The 17790-nt window shown below is 33.6% G+C and overlaps 1 protein-coding gene across 2 annotated transcripts in view; it reads left to right on the top strand.

Moving 5' to 3' along the window:
• The window catches only part of LOC111505739 (venom carboxylesterase-6), a 38306-nt gene that overhangs the window by 11157 nt on the left and 9359 nt on the right, over nt 1–17790 (top strand). For both annotated transcript variants that reach the window (XM_023160597.2, XM_074185184.1), the window contains exons 6-9: nt 4534–4742; nt 8475–8652; nt 12594–12751; nt 14421–14547. In XM_023160597.2, coding sequence (XP_023016365.2) covers nt 4534–4742; nt 8475–8652; nt 12594–12751; nt 14421–14547 — 672 coding nt within the window. The remainder of the gene's footprint in view (nt 1–4533; nt 4743–8474; nt 8653–12593; nt 12752–14420; nt 14548–17790) is intronic.

Raw genomic sequence — 17790 nt, 5'->3', positions numbered from 1 at the left:
GTGATACACTTTATGAAGAATCGGGATTACTACATATACAACAATTGTATTACAAAAACTGTAATATGAGAAAACATAAACACAAGAATCAGTTAGTGACACTTACCCATGACTATAGTACTAGGCATCGCAAGACGTTCCAATGTCCTCGTGTGCATAAATCGATGGGCCAGAAATGTCATCAGTATTTGGGTCCAAAACTATACGACAGCTCACTTTCGAATATATAACATATCCGTAATATCAACAAATTCAAAAGTAAACTAGTCAGATTTATAAAGAGTTTACCTAGAGAGAGTGTCCATGATGTCCATGAAATTTGAATCTTACACTACTAAAATATCAACTGAGCCTTCTCTGCCTTGTACTCAATATATGTATATTATTCTATTTTATATATTTTATATTATAAATTTGGTCAATATTTCTATTTCCTTAGTTCATCAATACCTACGTATAATGTGTAAAACTTTAATATTTGTTATCCTCACAAACAAGTATAAACTTCGGTGAGCTGTCTGTATGTTATTGTTTGTTTCTTAACTTTTCTGCAACCTTTGATTTTGTCTAATAATGCGGGAATGTATGACATTAATAAAAAACAAATTGTTTTTTATGTGAATAATTGTTATTGTGTTATATGTAACATCATTTTATTTTTCGTATTTGTTAATTTAACCAAACACAGGGTTAAACCTCAGTGGAGTTGAAATTTATTCATCATTACCTTCAAGATGTTAATACTATTTTGTGTGCAACATAGATAAATAAATATTATTATTATTATCATTATAGTTAATAGACGCCTTGAACAAACAAAAAAATATTACTTTTGGTCAAGAACTGTAGCTTACTGTAAAAAATACCGTCGTTGTGAATTCATAAAGAAATTATTGCAGGAAGTACAAATATTTGATAAATACTCGTATGCTGAAATACAATATTTGTGATTTTTGATTTCAATGGACGATACTGATTAATTTTCGAAGATCTTCATTTTGATTATTATTTTTGATACATATTTTAATATCAAGTTTTTTGATCACGTTGGGGAGTGAAACACATTGATATTCCTTTCCAAGCAAACTCTTTGTTTTTAAAAATTACAGAAAAAATCCATTGATTTTTTCGATGAAAACATTTGTAGAAACACTCAATTTTTTTTCAAAATTCCGTCCTTCAAATCAATTGTTATTAAAAACTGGTCTAAAAGACATTTTAATTTCGTTCAAGAAGTATTGTAAATGTTGTCTCAGAAAGCAAAATATGCAGCAATGACAATCTATGAACATTTTTGGTTTCTAAAATAAGGAACTGTAGAAATATAGGTACTTCTTTCGAAATATTGTTCTCATTGTGTGGCCATGCTACGATCAGTTCTGTAGCTCTAAATGATTTATCTACTGATGAACATCAACAATTTCACATCAAGCAGTTTCATTTAAAGTAGAGTAGTACATTCAAGTTCGAACCATTTTGAACTTTCTCACTGAGATAGTGGATGTTTTGATATTCCATTTGGAAAAATTAATTATTCGATTTTTATATTCTACATTGTATAAGGTTTCATATTTATAAATGCCTCATACACGTCGGAGCATCATGCTCAGATGAACAAATCCAGCTTCAACCCAATTTCAAGCTGACATGCTCGACGATTCCCGTACATGTCTGCACCGCACATGCCGGTATCAGAATTTTAAATTCACGGACTTCATAGCTGTGACTTCAGTTGAGACCGGGTATGGTTGTCTCACGGGTTGGTTGTCACAGCGGCCATATTGAAAAATTGAACGAACGAAAGATTTTATCGAACAAAGTCGAAGGATCTCGAGGGCAATTTTTGTTTAATTAACACTAGTTGTCAGAACTTATCAAATGTCATAAGTTTGCACAAATACTTCAGTCGAAATATACTCATTCTCAAATGATGAAAAACGAGATGTGTTGAAAATTTATTATAAATCTGATAGGAATAGTACGAAAATAGTCCAAATTTATTTTGAATTATGTCCGGAAAGACAACAGCCGGATAGAACATTATTCGATATTTTGGACAAACACTTGGCTGAGTATGGTGCGTTTCAATAACCACGAATTAAATCATAAGCTTGTTAAAAATGCATAAAAAGTTCGAAATAATGGCCTTTCTCCTGAATGGATGACCGAGCTCGTGATGAACTTGACGATAATAATTGATTTTTTTCACTACTAACCTGAGAAATTGCTATTATTTACTCTATTCCCCTAACGAGAATTAATATTTCCCACCCTTGGTAAATAATGATAATAAAAAACACTTAGGTAAATAATGAGAACGATTCTATACTTTTAAAGATATTCACAGAAACTTTTGTTAACTTAATTATCAACTAGAAGTAGGAAATTGAACATTGGAAATACGCTTGAAAATTATTTGAAATAATAATTGATTGTCCAATTGTGACAAATCATGTGTATTCCAGCATTTCCTGTATTGATGGAACTAACATTTGGACCAGGTGAATTCACTCCTATGTTACAAACAATCCTCGTATTTTGAACGCATTCATTACCTTTTTCCACCAAATTATCTTCAACATGGACGTTTTCTAAGACAGCATCTTGACTTGCAGAAAAAGTTATATAGAAGCTTCATTGGATAAATTACATTTTTGCAATAATTCGATTCTCTTCTTATCAGCTATTGATTCCTCAATATATCCTTCAACCAGTGCAGCCGACTTCCATCCACCGTGCCGTTTCAGGCTTAGTAAGTCTCCTTCGTTTTCTGTGAGAAGTGTTCCCGAGCTACGTCTTAGAGAATGACCAGTATATCACTCAGGATTTTCTAATTTGAGATAATTAGCCACGATATATGGTACTTTACTGATATTATTGTGCCCAATATTTTGTTTAATATGTTCACCTTTACGGAATGAAATAAATAGTTTTGTAATGTCAGTTGGCCTATTAGCTAAGTATTTTTTGATAACATTTACCCATTGTAGGTCAACAACAACAAACTTCCTTGATGTTCTGTTCTTTGAATCAAGAATATTTATTATGATAATATAATCGCAAACATTTAAATCGTCTAGGAGCATATTGCATAATTCATCTGTTCTGCAGGCACCGGTAACACCAATTACCATAACAGTCTAAATATCATTCCATTAAAAAATTAAACACAATCTAATGATAAAAAAGTATACCTTTTTTGATAAATATTCGTCATCGGGAGCTTTAACTATAAATTCATCAATTTCTTCCTTTGTAAATACTTTTGATTTCTTACGTTTATATTTACTGTTTTTTCGTTTTAAAAATGCTACAAGCTTGAAAAACTTTGAAATGTCGATATTTTCTTTCATTGCAAGTGTTGATTTTAGCATGGAATAATTTGCCCACAATGTCGATACCTTTTTGCCTTCAGATTTCTCTTTGAAATACGCTAATGAAATATTTTTTGTTACTTTAGCAACTTTCCTTTCTTCACACCATGTTTTCAGTTGGTTATATGCATTCATGTACAGTCTCTTTGATTTTTCTGGCAATAAATCACTACTTGTACTAGCTGCCACCATTCTAACTTCAGGCGGGGGAAAACACATCCTCTCTAACTCATCGTCACTTGAATTTTCACCCATTTTTCAATTAATTATATTGACGTTTCACTCATATAGATCTTTTAACTTCTTCAAAATGACATCTAAATTTGAATTAAAACCGCATTGAGCAAACTGACAGCAATAATAATCATTGTACAGTGTTTGGTTGTCATGGAAAAGCCGGCAAACGTTTTCATGGCTTAAGTAGATGTTGCGCGCTTATCATCGACATCGCGTATTCAACATGGAAGCTGTACCGTTCAAATTTGACATGCAACAATTCATAGCTGCCTTGGGTTATCAAGGAAATTTTGTTCTCACAATAATGCAGAATTGAGAAATTCTAAGTTCTGAACATACAGAAGCGATGAGAGAAGGGAACATTGAAATATATCAAAAATGCAATGAGATATTTCCTAGATTCAAATCAAAATTTGACACATGCCAAATTTTTACATAAATAAAGCCAGTCTGATTAGAAACACGCTCCACTCTACTTGATATTCCGATATATTCAACAAATTGTTAGAAAATTACTAATGCCAAAATTATGTTATGTTAGTAGTGAAAAAAATTCTATATATACCTCGGCACATTATATCCCTCGGCGCTACGCGCCGGTAAATAATAGCTCACTTCTCACCCTAGGTATATAATATACTATTTTTCGGTAGGGTGAGTGAATGAACGTATAAAAAAAATCCCGCATGTCAGCCTTGTTAGGTAGAATTCATATTCAAACCTAGTCACAAGTGAGATGGATGAGCCTGAATTCGCTCTTTCATTTAACGAGATACTTAAAACGAAACAGAAAACTGCCAATTTTTTTTTCATTGTTCGTTCACCCATTGAGTTCTAATTTACTTCTTTCTTCGAGAGAGTCAGATCCCTTACTTCCGTATTATACTGTGCTGAAATTGAAACAAAATCATAATTTTTTTAGGCCTCTTCAAAGCAGCTATTTGTCAAAGTGGGTCAGCTTTGAGTGCATGGGCTTATCAAGATAATCAAAAGAATATTTCATATCGCTTAGCTTCTTTCGTCGAACCAGAATTTGACATTCATAATGCCTCCTCAATGGAAGTTTACCAGTATTTGAAAAATGTTCCAGCTGAAGTGATAGATAGAGCTTCCCACAGGTTGTACAAATTGGTAAGTATTCAGATTTTTATTATGATAGTCGGCTAATTAGTCTCTGAAAAAACAGTGTGTTTCCTCAACAGGATTAATAGGTGTTAAAAAAGTTTTGTCGTTCATTATCACTTTCCCATTATCATAGAATTCTGTATTAGAATCAAAAGTAGAAAATTGTTTTTTTTAAATTCCTGATATACTTTGTTCAATGTCAACACTTCAGATATCCATTGAAGAAATGAAATTTCTACTGATTTTCAAATTTAGAAACACAGTTTATTTATCATCGTAAGTCCTCACAAGACTTCAAAAATTTCATTCACGAATTTTCACTTTTTAACAAAATTTCAACAAGAACGTTGTTATTTATAGCCGTATGTCTGTCTCTTGCAGTGGCGTACGGAAACTAGGCAGATGAGGAAAAATTAATTTCGAGTGTATTGTTATTATTTCAAAACTATATTCACAAATGATAATCAAATTATATTATTTATATAAGAAAATATACAGTATGTCCACGGATATAGTTGCTAAGAGGAGAAAAAACCTTTATTATTGATTTTATGACAAAAAGTCATTATAATTGAATAATTTGCATCTTTTGGAAATGGGATTGAAATGAAAAGTCCGAGATCGGATGTACATGGAGTTAGTAAAGTAATAATACGTGAAAATGTTTCATGGAAAAAGTAGACACCATAATTATTTTACAAAAAGTTTTGTAAAATAGTGAATGATATTTATAATCTTAAATAATGCATGAATTCAAATTTTCAAATCAAAATTCCAATTTTTACATTTATATTAACCGTATGATTTTTGTGATTAGCAAAAGTTTGCACCTATTTTATGTGGGATTGAAGTGAATTATCCTGATTTTTTGTGAAATTCTGCAAATGTTCGCAAAAAAGAAATAATCACATAAACCACTATCACCTCAAAAAGTTCAAAATCATTTACAGTATTGTATTATTCATTACCGTCTGAAAAAAACTCGTTGGATGATTAACAACTATCGTAATCGCAATTATTCAAGGTGGTAATTAATGGTTTAATCGCAATGTCAATTCTATTGTCGATTACCCACTTTTTATCTCCTTCTTGTATCGTATGTCTAAAGCATTTTTTCTATGACTCGGGTGTGACATTTTGTATCGCAGTAGGTAGTAGTCCTTTAACCTCATCAATTTTGAAAGTCGAGTTTTCCCTCCACACTTACTTTTTTATTCGGGCCCATATCAGTTCGATCAGATTAAGCTAACAATGATGAGGAGAGAGACGGTATACAGTTATGTTGCTCTCATCAGCCATTTTGTCGACAAAATATTTTTTCAACTGGGGTATATGTTTGCTTGGAATATTGAGTAGTTGGACTTTTGATATATCATCGTCGAATGGTGAATTTCTTTGAGACAGCCAGTTGATGATATCAGCTTTTTGTTAGGCAGTTGTTGGTGACTGCTCCAATGGTCTGCTGTGGCAGAAGGTATTGTCCATGACGACGACAGAGTTTGGTTCAAGGTTTGGTAAAATCTTCATAAACCAATTCGATAAACCTTCAATAAAAGTCTCGATTCCACCAAGTTTCATCTGAATAATTAATGTTTCCACCCTTAAGAGGACACTCTTGGATTTTTTCTAAGTGATTTCTTCACCAAAAAACAATTTCTTCTCTTTTTCTATAAAAGCACTTTTTCCAATTCTTCGTGAATTTAATCTTCACCTGCTAGTTTTTTCTCTTCAGATAAATTCGGACGTCTGCGTTTGCTTTGACTGCTTTCAATAAAAGTCTCGATTCCACCAAGTTTCATCTGAATAATTAATGTTTCTACCCTTAAGAGGACACTCTTGGATTTTTTCTAAGTGATTTCTTCACCACAAAACAATTTCTTCTCTTTTTCTATGAGAGCACTTTTTCCAATTCTTCGTGAATTTAATGTTCACCTGCTAGTTTTTTCTCTTCAGATAAATTCGGACGTCTGCGTTTGCTTTGACTGCTTTCACTTTCCATATTGCTCACAGTTCACAGCTCAAATTTCAACGATTTATAATGATATTTCCCTTGTTTCAGTCCTTTAAGAAATCTCTTGTTTTTACCTTATATGATTTTTTATTCACTGTTTAACCTATTCCTAGAAATGTAGGTACCTGATATTGTGACGTCGACTACATTATAATTTCCTACGGATGAAATTAATGTATAGAAAGTGTATTATTTCTCTTTTATGTTCATCTAGGGTCGGTATTATACAAAAATATCAATATTTATTATATAATTGAAAGAGGTATTTCCAATTTTAGAGTTTTCATAACAGAAATTTCAAAACTGTCAGTGTTAAAACAGCCCTGTATCTTCATAACCGAATATAATAACAGATCAAAGATAAATAAAATGATATTCACCCTATGTTAATCTATCCGCACCAATATACTAATATCTCTATTTTATGGCAAATTCAATCTGCTATTCTTCAGTTTCGTTTCTGATATGGTTGTGGATGGATGTGCCGACAACGATCGTCCACAAAGAAGGTACACGAACGCCATTGTTGTAGATGAAACTTAGTTTTGTGTTGTAATTGTCCGCCGTCATAGAACGTACCATCAATAAATTAAACATTTTTTGTGAAAAGTCTTATAGTATTAAAGAGAAACAGAACTCTCATTCACGCCGGTTGGAGGCCGGGGTGGACTAGATGTCCACGTGGGGATTGGATTGTATCAATCATATGTGTAAACAGTCTCTCGAACAAGAGACGACTCAACAAATAAAATCAAGTGTTTATATAAAAAAAAATAAAAAACGGGTGACAGCATTGCTTCGAGCAACACCGCTGCGCCCCCACGACCAAGCTCCTGTCAATTCTAATAGAAGGAGAATGGATAAATGCGCCGAGGGGGAGCAACGTCCAATAAATCTAGAGAGAGAGAGAGCAGAGCATGTGTACAACATAACATTAAGTGGTTCCAACCTGAGATCATCACAGAGAGGAACAATGGTTTAGAAGAAAATTCAAATAAGCCGCATATATGTTGTCCAACAACGCATGCAGCCAAACTAGCGTAGAGATTCGCAACATAAATATATATAAATATAAAATATATAATATATATAATATATAATATAAATATATATAATCAAGCGAAAAACGGCCAACTCCCGCCCAACGGTCAGCTCCCGCTAAATCGGTGAAGCGGAGATAGGAAAGGTCATCACCCAGAGACGATTGTGGATACTAACAATTGAAACGTCGTGAAGTAACCAAGCTTGAAATATTTTTTTTTATTTTCATTTTTCAATTGTTGGTTGTACTTTATTTCACTATAATTTCAGTTCAGGTTTTTTTTGCTCAATATAATTGTTATTTTTATATCATAATAATAATCTATAAAAGTCCGAACTGATGGAAAAACTCTTTTATCGTGAGATAATTTATTGATATTTTGATGTAAACATCAAATGAAATTAGCATCTATGCTAGAATATGTACGACTGATCAACAATCTACTGTTATAACAGCTTCATATAATTTATTTATCACTCCTAACTACTCATGCATTTGGTTTTGATTTTTTCTGACAGTCAATGATTGATTTTTTGAAATTCTACTAACTATTCAAATCAATTGAACCTGGATTTTATCTCAACGAATGATATTTACTTGTGGATTCGACAATAGTTCAACGTCTAGTTACAGAATCTATTATAATCTGACTTATCGTAACGGGATATTTTCACTTTTTTTGCAGGAGAACCCGGCTGATTTACAGATCGTTCAAGGATTTTATTTCGCACCTGTTGTGGAAAATGAACATGAAGATGCATTCATTACGAAACCCATGTATGAAATATGGAAAAGTGGTGAAGTAAATAATGTTCCTCTCCTATCTGGTGTTAACACTGAAGAGTCATTGTTTTATACTGATAGTGAGTTTTTTCAAGAGATATACATTTTCTGTAGCTGACAAATTCATTTTGTGAACAACTCTAACAATCCATACTTCAGTCGCATCATGTATTTTGAGAGTTTATCTTTTAAAAGAACATAGTCGGAGCAAAACTAAATTTACCTCATAAAGGAGTGAGTAACTTCAACACTTTTGTACTCCCGAAAGAGTAAGTGGCAAATCAGAACTTAGGACAGGAAATGTATATTTATCAAATATAAAGCAGTAGTCTGCTCAGAGCTGAAACAAACAGATTGAGAATTATGAGAGAAGTCAAATTTATCGTCTTCGGAATATGATACAAAATGTTGAAGACCGGCAATAATCAAATCCAAATATCTCCGTGAATAATGAAAACTCATCTTATATTCCTCTATCTCTATCGGTCCCATGTAAAAATAAAGTAAATCCGTATTCACGACAATAATAATCAATATGAATAGTTCATCATGTGATAAACTGAGAGCACGTGAAGACCAGACCTTTAATATTTTATCAAAACTCCAAATTTCTCAGCGCATGGGTCCAACATGGGGAGAAACGATATGCTACTAAGTTTGAATCATTGTGGCTTCGATAAAAAGCAAAGATGTGAAAACTCCTTGCCGTATACCCTTAAACTTTAATAAAGTGAAACTTCAATTAAAGTATAATGATTCAAAAACTAAATTTCATATTATGTAATTTCGGTAACATACTTGAAAGGTTTTGCGATTGGTTGTGTAAGTTAGGTCTTTTCATTGACCCAATGTGACAGCGTCATATAAACATCATATATGCATTGGTACGGAGCAGGCGGTCCTTGATTGAAGACAAACTATGCAGCAAAGTCATCTTCATTTCAATAGGGTTGGAGAATATTTGCTCACCCTTCCAACTGAGGTTCGTCAGGAGGAATCAAGTTGTTTGGTCGTGACATGAAGGTCAGTGACCTCTTTGCTTCTCTGGCCTTGTGTACCCTTACCTGATGGGGTATTTGATGAACAAACTGTCCACTTTAACATCGTTGGGCTTTCACTCAATTGAGCGACGGGGTCTTCTGAATCGGATGGGGTAGTTTATAGTGTAATCTACAGCTTCCCTGACTAGTACGTTACCATGAGTTTCCGCTGCCTCGAAAATCTTCTGATTTCTCATCTGAATGGATTGCTGTATAGTCAACAGCTTTAAATCTCTGCGAACGGCTTCATTCCGCACGAACCATGAAGAATTTACCAGCATCCGTAAAATCTTATTTTGTAATATCTCAAGAATAGAAAGATTTGATGGGGCGGTTTATTCCCAAACGCCTTAAGCATACATAATGCCAGGCTTGGACATCATATTGTATAGTATAACCTTATTTCCAAGGTTGAGCTTTTTCTGTCTGTTGGCCAGAAGATTGAGTCTGACTATTCTCGATTGAACCTTGCTCGTGATGTTTTCAATGTGATTTACCCAGGTAAAATGGCGATCTATTTAAAGACTTGACTCGCGGCTGCCATTCGATCTCCCTGTCTGAGATCGTTAACCTTGTGTCGAGAGAAACGCTATGTCTCCCCAAGTCTATCGCCTGGGTTTTATCTGGGTTCACCCGAATCTGTCAATTGAGCGTTCATGGTCGTCCTATGGACGTTACATGTAGACGACCGTCAACACCCAACCCATAGAAGAAGCGTAATTGGAAAGGGGCACGTGGCTCACATATAGGCTAGAAAGTAATGGAGACAGCACAGCTCCCCGAGAAACTCCAGAAACTCCTTGACAGGGGACAGAGTTCCTTCAACTTGAATCTGAAATGTTCTGCCTTCCAGAAAGGACCTAATTCACTAGACCAGGGTCCGAGGAAAATCGAAATTGAACAGTTTATGTAGTAGGCCTTTGTGCCAGACCCGGTCGAAGGCATTTGAAATGTCCAGGAGGACAAAACGGACTGTCTCTCTGTTACTTAGCTCGGAGATGGAATTTTCGACTATTTGCAGGGCTTGCAACTCGGTGAAGTGTGCCCTCCTGTAGCCGAATTATTCGTCAGGCAGAACATTTCGGTCTTCAACTTCTTCGGTTGGCCTTTGCAGCACAACACGTTCAGCTAACTGAGCCGTTGAACAGAGCAGACTAACCGTACGGTGATTCTGCGGCAACAGCGGGTTCTGACCCTGTTTGGGAATCATGACAACCACGGCGTGCTTCCATTTTCGAGAGAAGTATCTGAGGGTGATTGAGCTGTTAAGTTTATTCGGTAGATATCTGATAAAGTTCTCGGGAAGCTGCTTCAACAACCTATTGTTGATTGAATCAACTCCTCGGGCCTTCTTGGGAGGTCCTTATATACCACTTTAGTTCTTTCTCCGAAGCTGGACAAACTATGACCGATAGCCATCTTGGTTTCGGACAGGTTGAAGCCTTGTCTTTCACCCTTTGAACTGATGTTCGTCAGGAAGACAAACGGGTCAAGACTGATTTATGGGATGACGGCATAAATGTCCCCAGACATCAGTACCGCCCTTCACGTGGACCCCTACCTGGCTGAGGTGTTTGGATGAAGATATCGTTCATCTTTCAACGGGGGACATGGGGACCTCACTCGACAGAGTGTCTGGGGCTTCTATATCGGGAGGGGTCGTCTACAGCATAATCCATATCTTCCCTAACTAAAACAACAAACTATGACGTAATCCATCTTGAGTTTATTCAGGTTGAAGCCTAGCACCCTTCCCCTTTTAACTGGTGTTTGTCAGAAAGACAAACGGGAAAAAACTATGAAAAACCAAAACAAGTTCTTGATGGAAGTCACTGCGAAAAAGCGAGTGAAACATTAGTGTAACCACCTATTGGTGAGACACCCAAGTTAACATGTCAAAGTTTTATGTCGGCATTGGTGGTTTGACCAATATTTAGAACAGACAACTGTATTAGCAGAAATTCAGAAAGTCATCCAGAAAAGCCTTCGGAAAACAAATCCACATGTGTCTAGCAATTATGTGAAGTCGAAAACAAGTAATGCAGTCGAGCTGCTGGAAAATAACTCTACGAAAATAAAAAGATAAACAGATAAATGATATTCAGATGTTTCAAAATTTCACTTACACAGCTGTCGATTTGAAAGATTGGTCAAACAACCAATGTCAGTATAAAACTTGGTTAGCTATCTTGGGTGTCACACCAAAAGGTGGTTCCACTTATGTTTCGCTCACTTACATACACTGATTTCAATTGGGTACTTGTCTTAGATTTTCACAGTGAGTCTTCAATTGAGGACCGCCTGCCAGGTACTGATGATTTTCATTAGGCTGAAACTGCTGTCTACCTACTCATCTATTTATATTTTCATTTAAATGGAGTTATTTTCCAGCAGCCTAACTGTATTGACCTTTATTGGTTCTATGATCTTTTTTGAAATCTTGAAATATGTTTAATATGTACATGAAATAATGTAACTTCGAATTACTGATATTTCCCAATTTTTCGTATTCAATAATACGAACATACAAATTCAATTTTCAATTCATCAGCAGAAATATATATTTTTATTGATCAAAAATACGTATTTTCATCATCTCAAAGGGAATGATCTAATGTAAAATATATTTATGACAATCCCTCTGCTACCAAATAATTGAATGATTGAGAAAAAATTATATATATATATATATATATATATATATATATATATATATATATATATATATATATATATATATATATATATTCACGCAGATGGAACGCGTTAACTTCTCTTTGTTATCTGACTTATAAAAAACTATATGTAAAAATACTATCATAAGTTAATTTCCGTCATTCTGTTATAAGCAGAAGTGTAATCACGGGTGTTTTTCGTCTTTGAAATTATCACGGGGTTTCGGCAAGATCGCACTCGCCATCATGATGTGCTCTGCTGGATAACTGATGAGATAGATGACTCTATTAATGTATTTTTTTCAGGTGACGGATCAACTGAAGCATATGCAGCTAATCCTTTGCTATTGATTCCTAGAGGAATGCATCTGAGAAAGAAGGATGAAAAAGTAGTTGCTGAAAGCATCAGACACTTCTATTGCAACAATGGAAGTTTTCTGGAAAACCCTAGACAGCTAATCAAGGTATGTGGTACGTATACGTGGTGACACCTGATTTTGTGGTCGAACATAGATCCGAAAATGCATTGTTTCCATAAAACAGGTATTGATTTTTTTTTCGACAATGTTATTTTCAGTATTGATATGTTCATTCTGCATTTTTTCCAAGATCTTAATGAACATTGCAGCTTCATAATTATCATAGCAACCATTCTAACAATCATGTTTGTACAGGTCTTTGGCTGGATGTATGTCACATTTATCTGGAAATAAATAATTTGAGTTGCGCATAAATTGTTTGCCTTTTGTGATACGATGTCTCACGATCATTGAAAATATGACCAGCAATATGATCTATTTTGTTCATGTGTCTTTTCACTGGACAAATTCTAGAGAGTAACCCTTAGCCAATCTCTGTTTCGTCAAAGCTGTTCTTCAATTCTCTACTAAAAGGGATCTTTCAGAAAGCTTTTCTCTTGTGTTTCCCGGTGTATTCCCCAGCCCTCCTTATGTTTACCATGAAGCCACCTCTCAATTTGGGCCGGCACCAAATGCCCACAGCTGATTCGAGGCCTATAAATGAAGTTGCTTGTGATACCTGAGTGTCCTGTGTCTGAAAGTATCGATCTGCTCATTTCATTACGGCCTCGAATTACTATTTCTTGTACATTACGAGACTGTATACACCTCAGCCTCGGATATTGATGTGTACTCCCCGTAGAGTAAGAAGCTTCCGTTCCATGTTTGCTTTTAGACTTGTCTGCCCAACAGGTGATTCTGCCTGTGATTGCTTCACCTTTCGGGGTTTGACACTTGAATAATAGTTTATGTCGACCATGTATATCTTTGTCATGTCGTCATGATTTTCATCACTTCATATATTTACCATGTGCCGCGTAACTCGGTCAGTTTTCTAATCTAAATTGGTCCATTCTTACATTCCTCATCATAACAAGATCTTAGGCTTCGCTGCAATCAATCATTATTTTTACATTGGACTAGGACTACAAAAATTTTCTTTCCCAAAAATTAATCACTCCTAAAAAATATAACCCCTTCAATTCAGACTACAATGACTAATTGATCTGCATAGCCCAGTATTTCATATCCATTATAGCCCAGAAGAGGAGATGATTCATCTATCATGAGGTTCTTTCTTAGCAATGGAGACAAAACTCTTACTGGGGAATGGTTGTGTAAACCAATAATCTTATGTGCATGCAATGAATCCAACTGCAGCTCATGTCATCAATTCCTCTTTTTTTGTCGTCTGCAAGGAATTTTGGCAACAATAAAATCCAACGATTCCTTCATACTTCAGTGACCGAGAGTTTCTTCAAAATGAATTATAGTACTTTGCGGTGCATGATGAACTAAAAAAAAACTGAGACTCAAGTGCTAGAAGTTTATTAGCCGTAGTCCGCAGGTTTTCATACATGACGTTTTGTGTGCTACTACGACAGAAATAATCAGAGGCTATATAGCAACAATAGAAGTGATCTACATTGCTGAAGTGGTAATTCAAATACATATACTGCACGTTTCTATAAAAAAAATATTCAATACCAGCCTCAAAGTATTGTTATACTTCATAGCAACACTAATTTCAAAGAAGAAAGAATATCATACACTCAATCTGCTTTTATTTAATAATGACAAATGAGTGATTCATTTTCATATGATAATTTTTTAGTATTTCAGTGATCAGAGTTTCGCTAGATCCATCATCGAAACAGCTAGATTACACTCAAGAGTGGGCGATGTATTCTTTTATCAATTCGCATATCATGGAGTTCTGGGGGGACAAACTGACAAATCAGGTACGTGTGCGAAACTCAAATTGAAAATGAGATGCATTATAAGAATCAAACGAATATGCATTCGTGGATAATGATTCGAATCTTTCATATATTCACTTTAGACGTCAATCACTTGTATCAGTATATGCCAAAGAAACGGTTCTTGATTGAAGACGATTTGTTGAAACATTTAGTTTCGTAAATAAGATAGAACTGACCGATATCTGATGAAAATTAATTATAACGTATTCAAAAACACACTTTGATGTGATATTTCCAGATTAAAGTTTACAAAACTGCGACACGTGTTTCGGGCGTGTTGCCCGAAGATGCTATTGCATAGCAGAACAGGTGTCATGGTTTTGTAAACTTTAAAGGGAAAATCTCACAATGAAGCATGTTTTCTCGAATACGACCTAGTTTCGTGCTAACTATCACTATGCGAAGTAATCTCCTGTCTCTTGAATAGCAATAATTTCATTATGAAAGTCAACGTCCTCTATCGTATAATATATTTTGTGAACGATTACACATTCAAACGGCTGGAAGGGTTATATAGAGAGATGTTTTCGACTATTTGTTTGAAGTTGGTTGACAATGTTTCGTGGTGCTTTTCATTAGTTCGTTCTTCCATTGTATCTTATATGATATAAATTGATTTGAAATCCCTGAAAGAATCTATAAAAAATTAAAAAGATTAGCTGGAAAATAACAATTATCTGAGCAAAAAAACTGAATTTACAATCAAATAAAATACAAGCAACAATCAAAAATTAAACTATTAACACGAGCTGAAAAATTAAAAATTATTAACAAGAAATGAAAATTAAAAATTAAAAGGTTCTTAGTCAAGTTACTTCACGACGTTTTGATTGTCAGTATCCACAATCGTCTTCGGTGATACATGGACTTATCTTTTCGAGATTGACTATTTATAGGTCATTCAAGTGCTTTCACCTATCCCCTCTTTGCTATCTTCGCTTCATCGGTTTTAGCGGGAGTTGGTTGTGTTCTACTTGATTATAGGTTTCCATATGTTATGTATCTCTACGCTAGCTTGGCGAAATGAGTTGTTTGACAACATATATGTGGCTTTTTCGTTTAATATAATTGTTATTTTGCAGCTTATCTCTTTAATTTTTTATAGATTCTTTCAGAGATTTCAAATCAATTTATATCATATTAGACAGTGGAAGTCCGATAGTCACTACGTAATATATATATATATATATATATATATATATATATATATATATATATATATATATAGATATATATATATATATATATATATATATATATATATATATATATATATATATATATACAAATATATAGATCATTGAGTGTGTATGATATAAATCAAAAGGAGGAAATGAGGAAATGTTGAAAAACAAAATATATATATATATATATATATTTTGTTTTTCAACAAAAAGTTATTCTTGATAAAAGTTTGTGCATTCTCTAAAACTAAACAAGCACCAACAAAATGCAGTAGAACACACGTAATATACAAGGAGACTTCAAATACTTGATTTTGTTACAAGAGTAGAGTACTCTTATTTTGAAAAATTTTAGGAAATATTAGTTAGAAAAGTTGTTCAGCATTGAAAAATACATATAGATTTGTAGTCATGGCCATCTAAGTGAAGTTTTATTTTTTTACACATGTTTTTAAATGGGGACTACAAAAAACAAATTTTTGCTAAAACAATAAATAGACAGCATCCTGTATACAACGGTTCATTTTAAAAGCCTGTAATATCGCAAATTACACATCTGTCGTATTAACCACGGTCAATTTTTTGGAAAAGTAAATTAATTTCCAAAGTTTTTGGTGCAAAGTAATTTTTATTTTTTGTTATCAACGAAAATTACTCAAAATTATACAGTATTGTAACAAAAACTCAATATTCAATGATATCAAATCACAAAACATTAAAATAAAATAGATATTTCCGAACAAACTCATTGATTTCCTGGAGATTTTCTTGTCCAAAATAAGTTTTTTAAGTTGAATCTCCAGAAAATAATGAGTTTGTTACGAAATGCCTATTTTATTTTGATGTTTTGTGATTTGATATTATTGAATATTAAGTTCTTGTTACAATACTGTATAATTTTGAGTATATTTCGGTGTTAACAAATAATAGAAATAACTTTGTACCAAAACCTTTGAAATTAATTTACTTTTCAAAACAATTGACCATGGTTAACACAATAGTTGTGTAATTTGCATTATTTCAGGCTTTTCAAATGAACCGTCGTATACAGGATAGTGTCTATTTATCGTTTTAGCAAATTATTTTCGTAGTCTTCATTAAAAAAAAAAATGGAAAAAAACGAAACTTCACTTGGATGGCCATAACTTTAAATCTAAATAAATTTTTCAATGCTGAACAACTTTTCTAAATAACATTTCCTGAGGTTTTTCACAAAATCAAATATTTGAAGGCTTCTCCTATATTAGGTGTGTTTTACTGTATTTTGTTGATGCATGTTTAGTTTTAGGAGATGCACAAACTTTTATCAAGAATAACTTTTTGTCGGAAAATCCTTAATAAATAAGTTTCCCATATGGTGCCTACTTTGGGGATGAATCTGTATATACACATATACACTTATATAGGGTACAAATCATATTGAAATAGTCAAACACATATTAAATTGATTGAAGATATCATACAATAAACAATAATACCAAACAAATTTAAAATGTTCAAATGCAGTATACATTTTGTTTACTTGATAAAAATACACTTGACAAAATAAATTAAAGAAAGCTGTCCTCATATAACTCTTCTAAACTACAATAGGGTCTACCACATAATAAGTATTTGACTGATTTTCGAAATACACAGTTATCCTCCAAAATTTTGATATGGTCAGGTAAATGATTAAACATTTTGAGAACATTATAACACATAGAGTCTTTGACTAGAGTAGAGGCTGGTATGGGTAATCTTAGGTCGTTAGCTTGACGAAGGGCATCACAACACAACAAAGTTTTTGTTTCGGGGTTGAAATTAGATGATTTTAATGTATTTCCACGTGTTAAAACCGAAAGTGACCATAAAAATTATATATTAGCTCTTGTTTTCAAGATATAGTATCATTATATTATATATATGTATATTGAGTTTTCAACAAATGAAATATTTCATCACCAACAGTTGGTACACATGTTTGTTTACATAACACCCCTCTCATCAGCCGTTCTTAAGTGGTAAACATAACCTATGTGAGTTTGTCAATTGTACG

This window comes from Leptinotarsa decemlineata, unplaced genomic scaffold (assembly GCF_025532065.1).
Source record: "Leptinotarsa decemlineata unplaced genomic scaffold, Ldec_3_MD MMD2_P_RNA_scaffold_2, whole genome shotgun sequence".
In the NCBI taxonomy this organism is placed as follows: Eukaryota; Metazoa; Arthropoda; class Insecta; order Coleoptera; family Chrysomelidae; genus Leptinotarsa; species Leptinotarsa decemlineata.
Note: the sequence above shows the minus strand (reverse complement) of the source record. Positions and strands in the feature narration are given on the sequence as shown.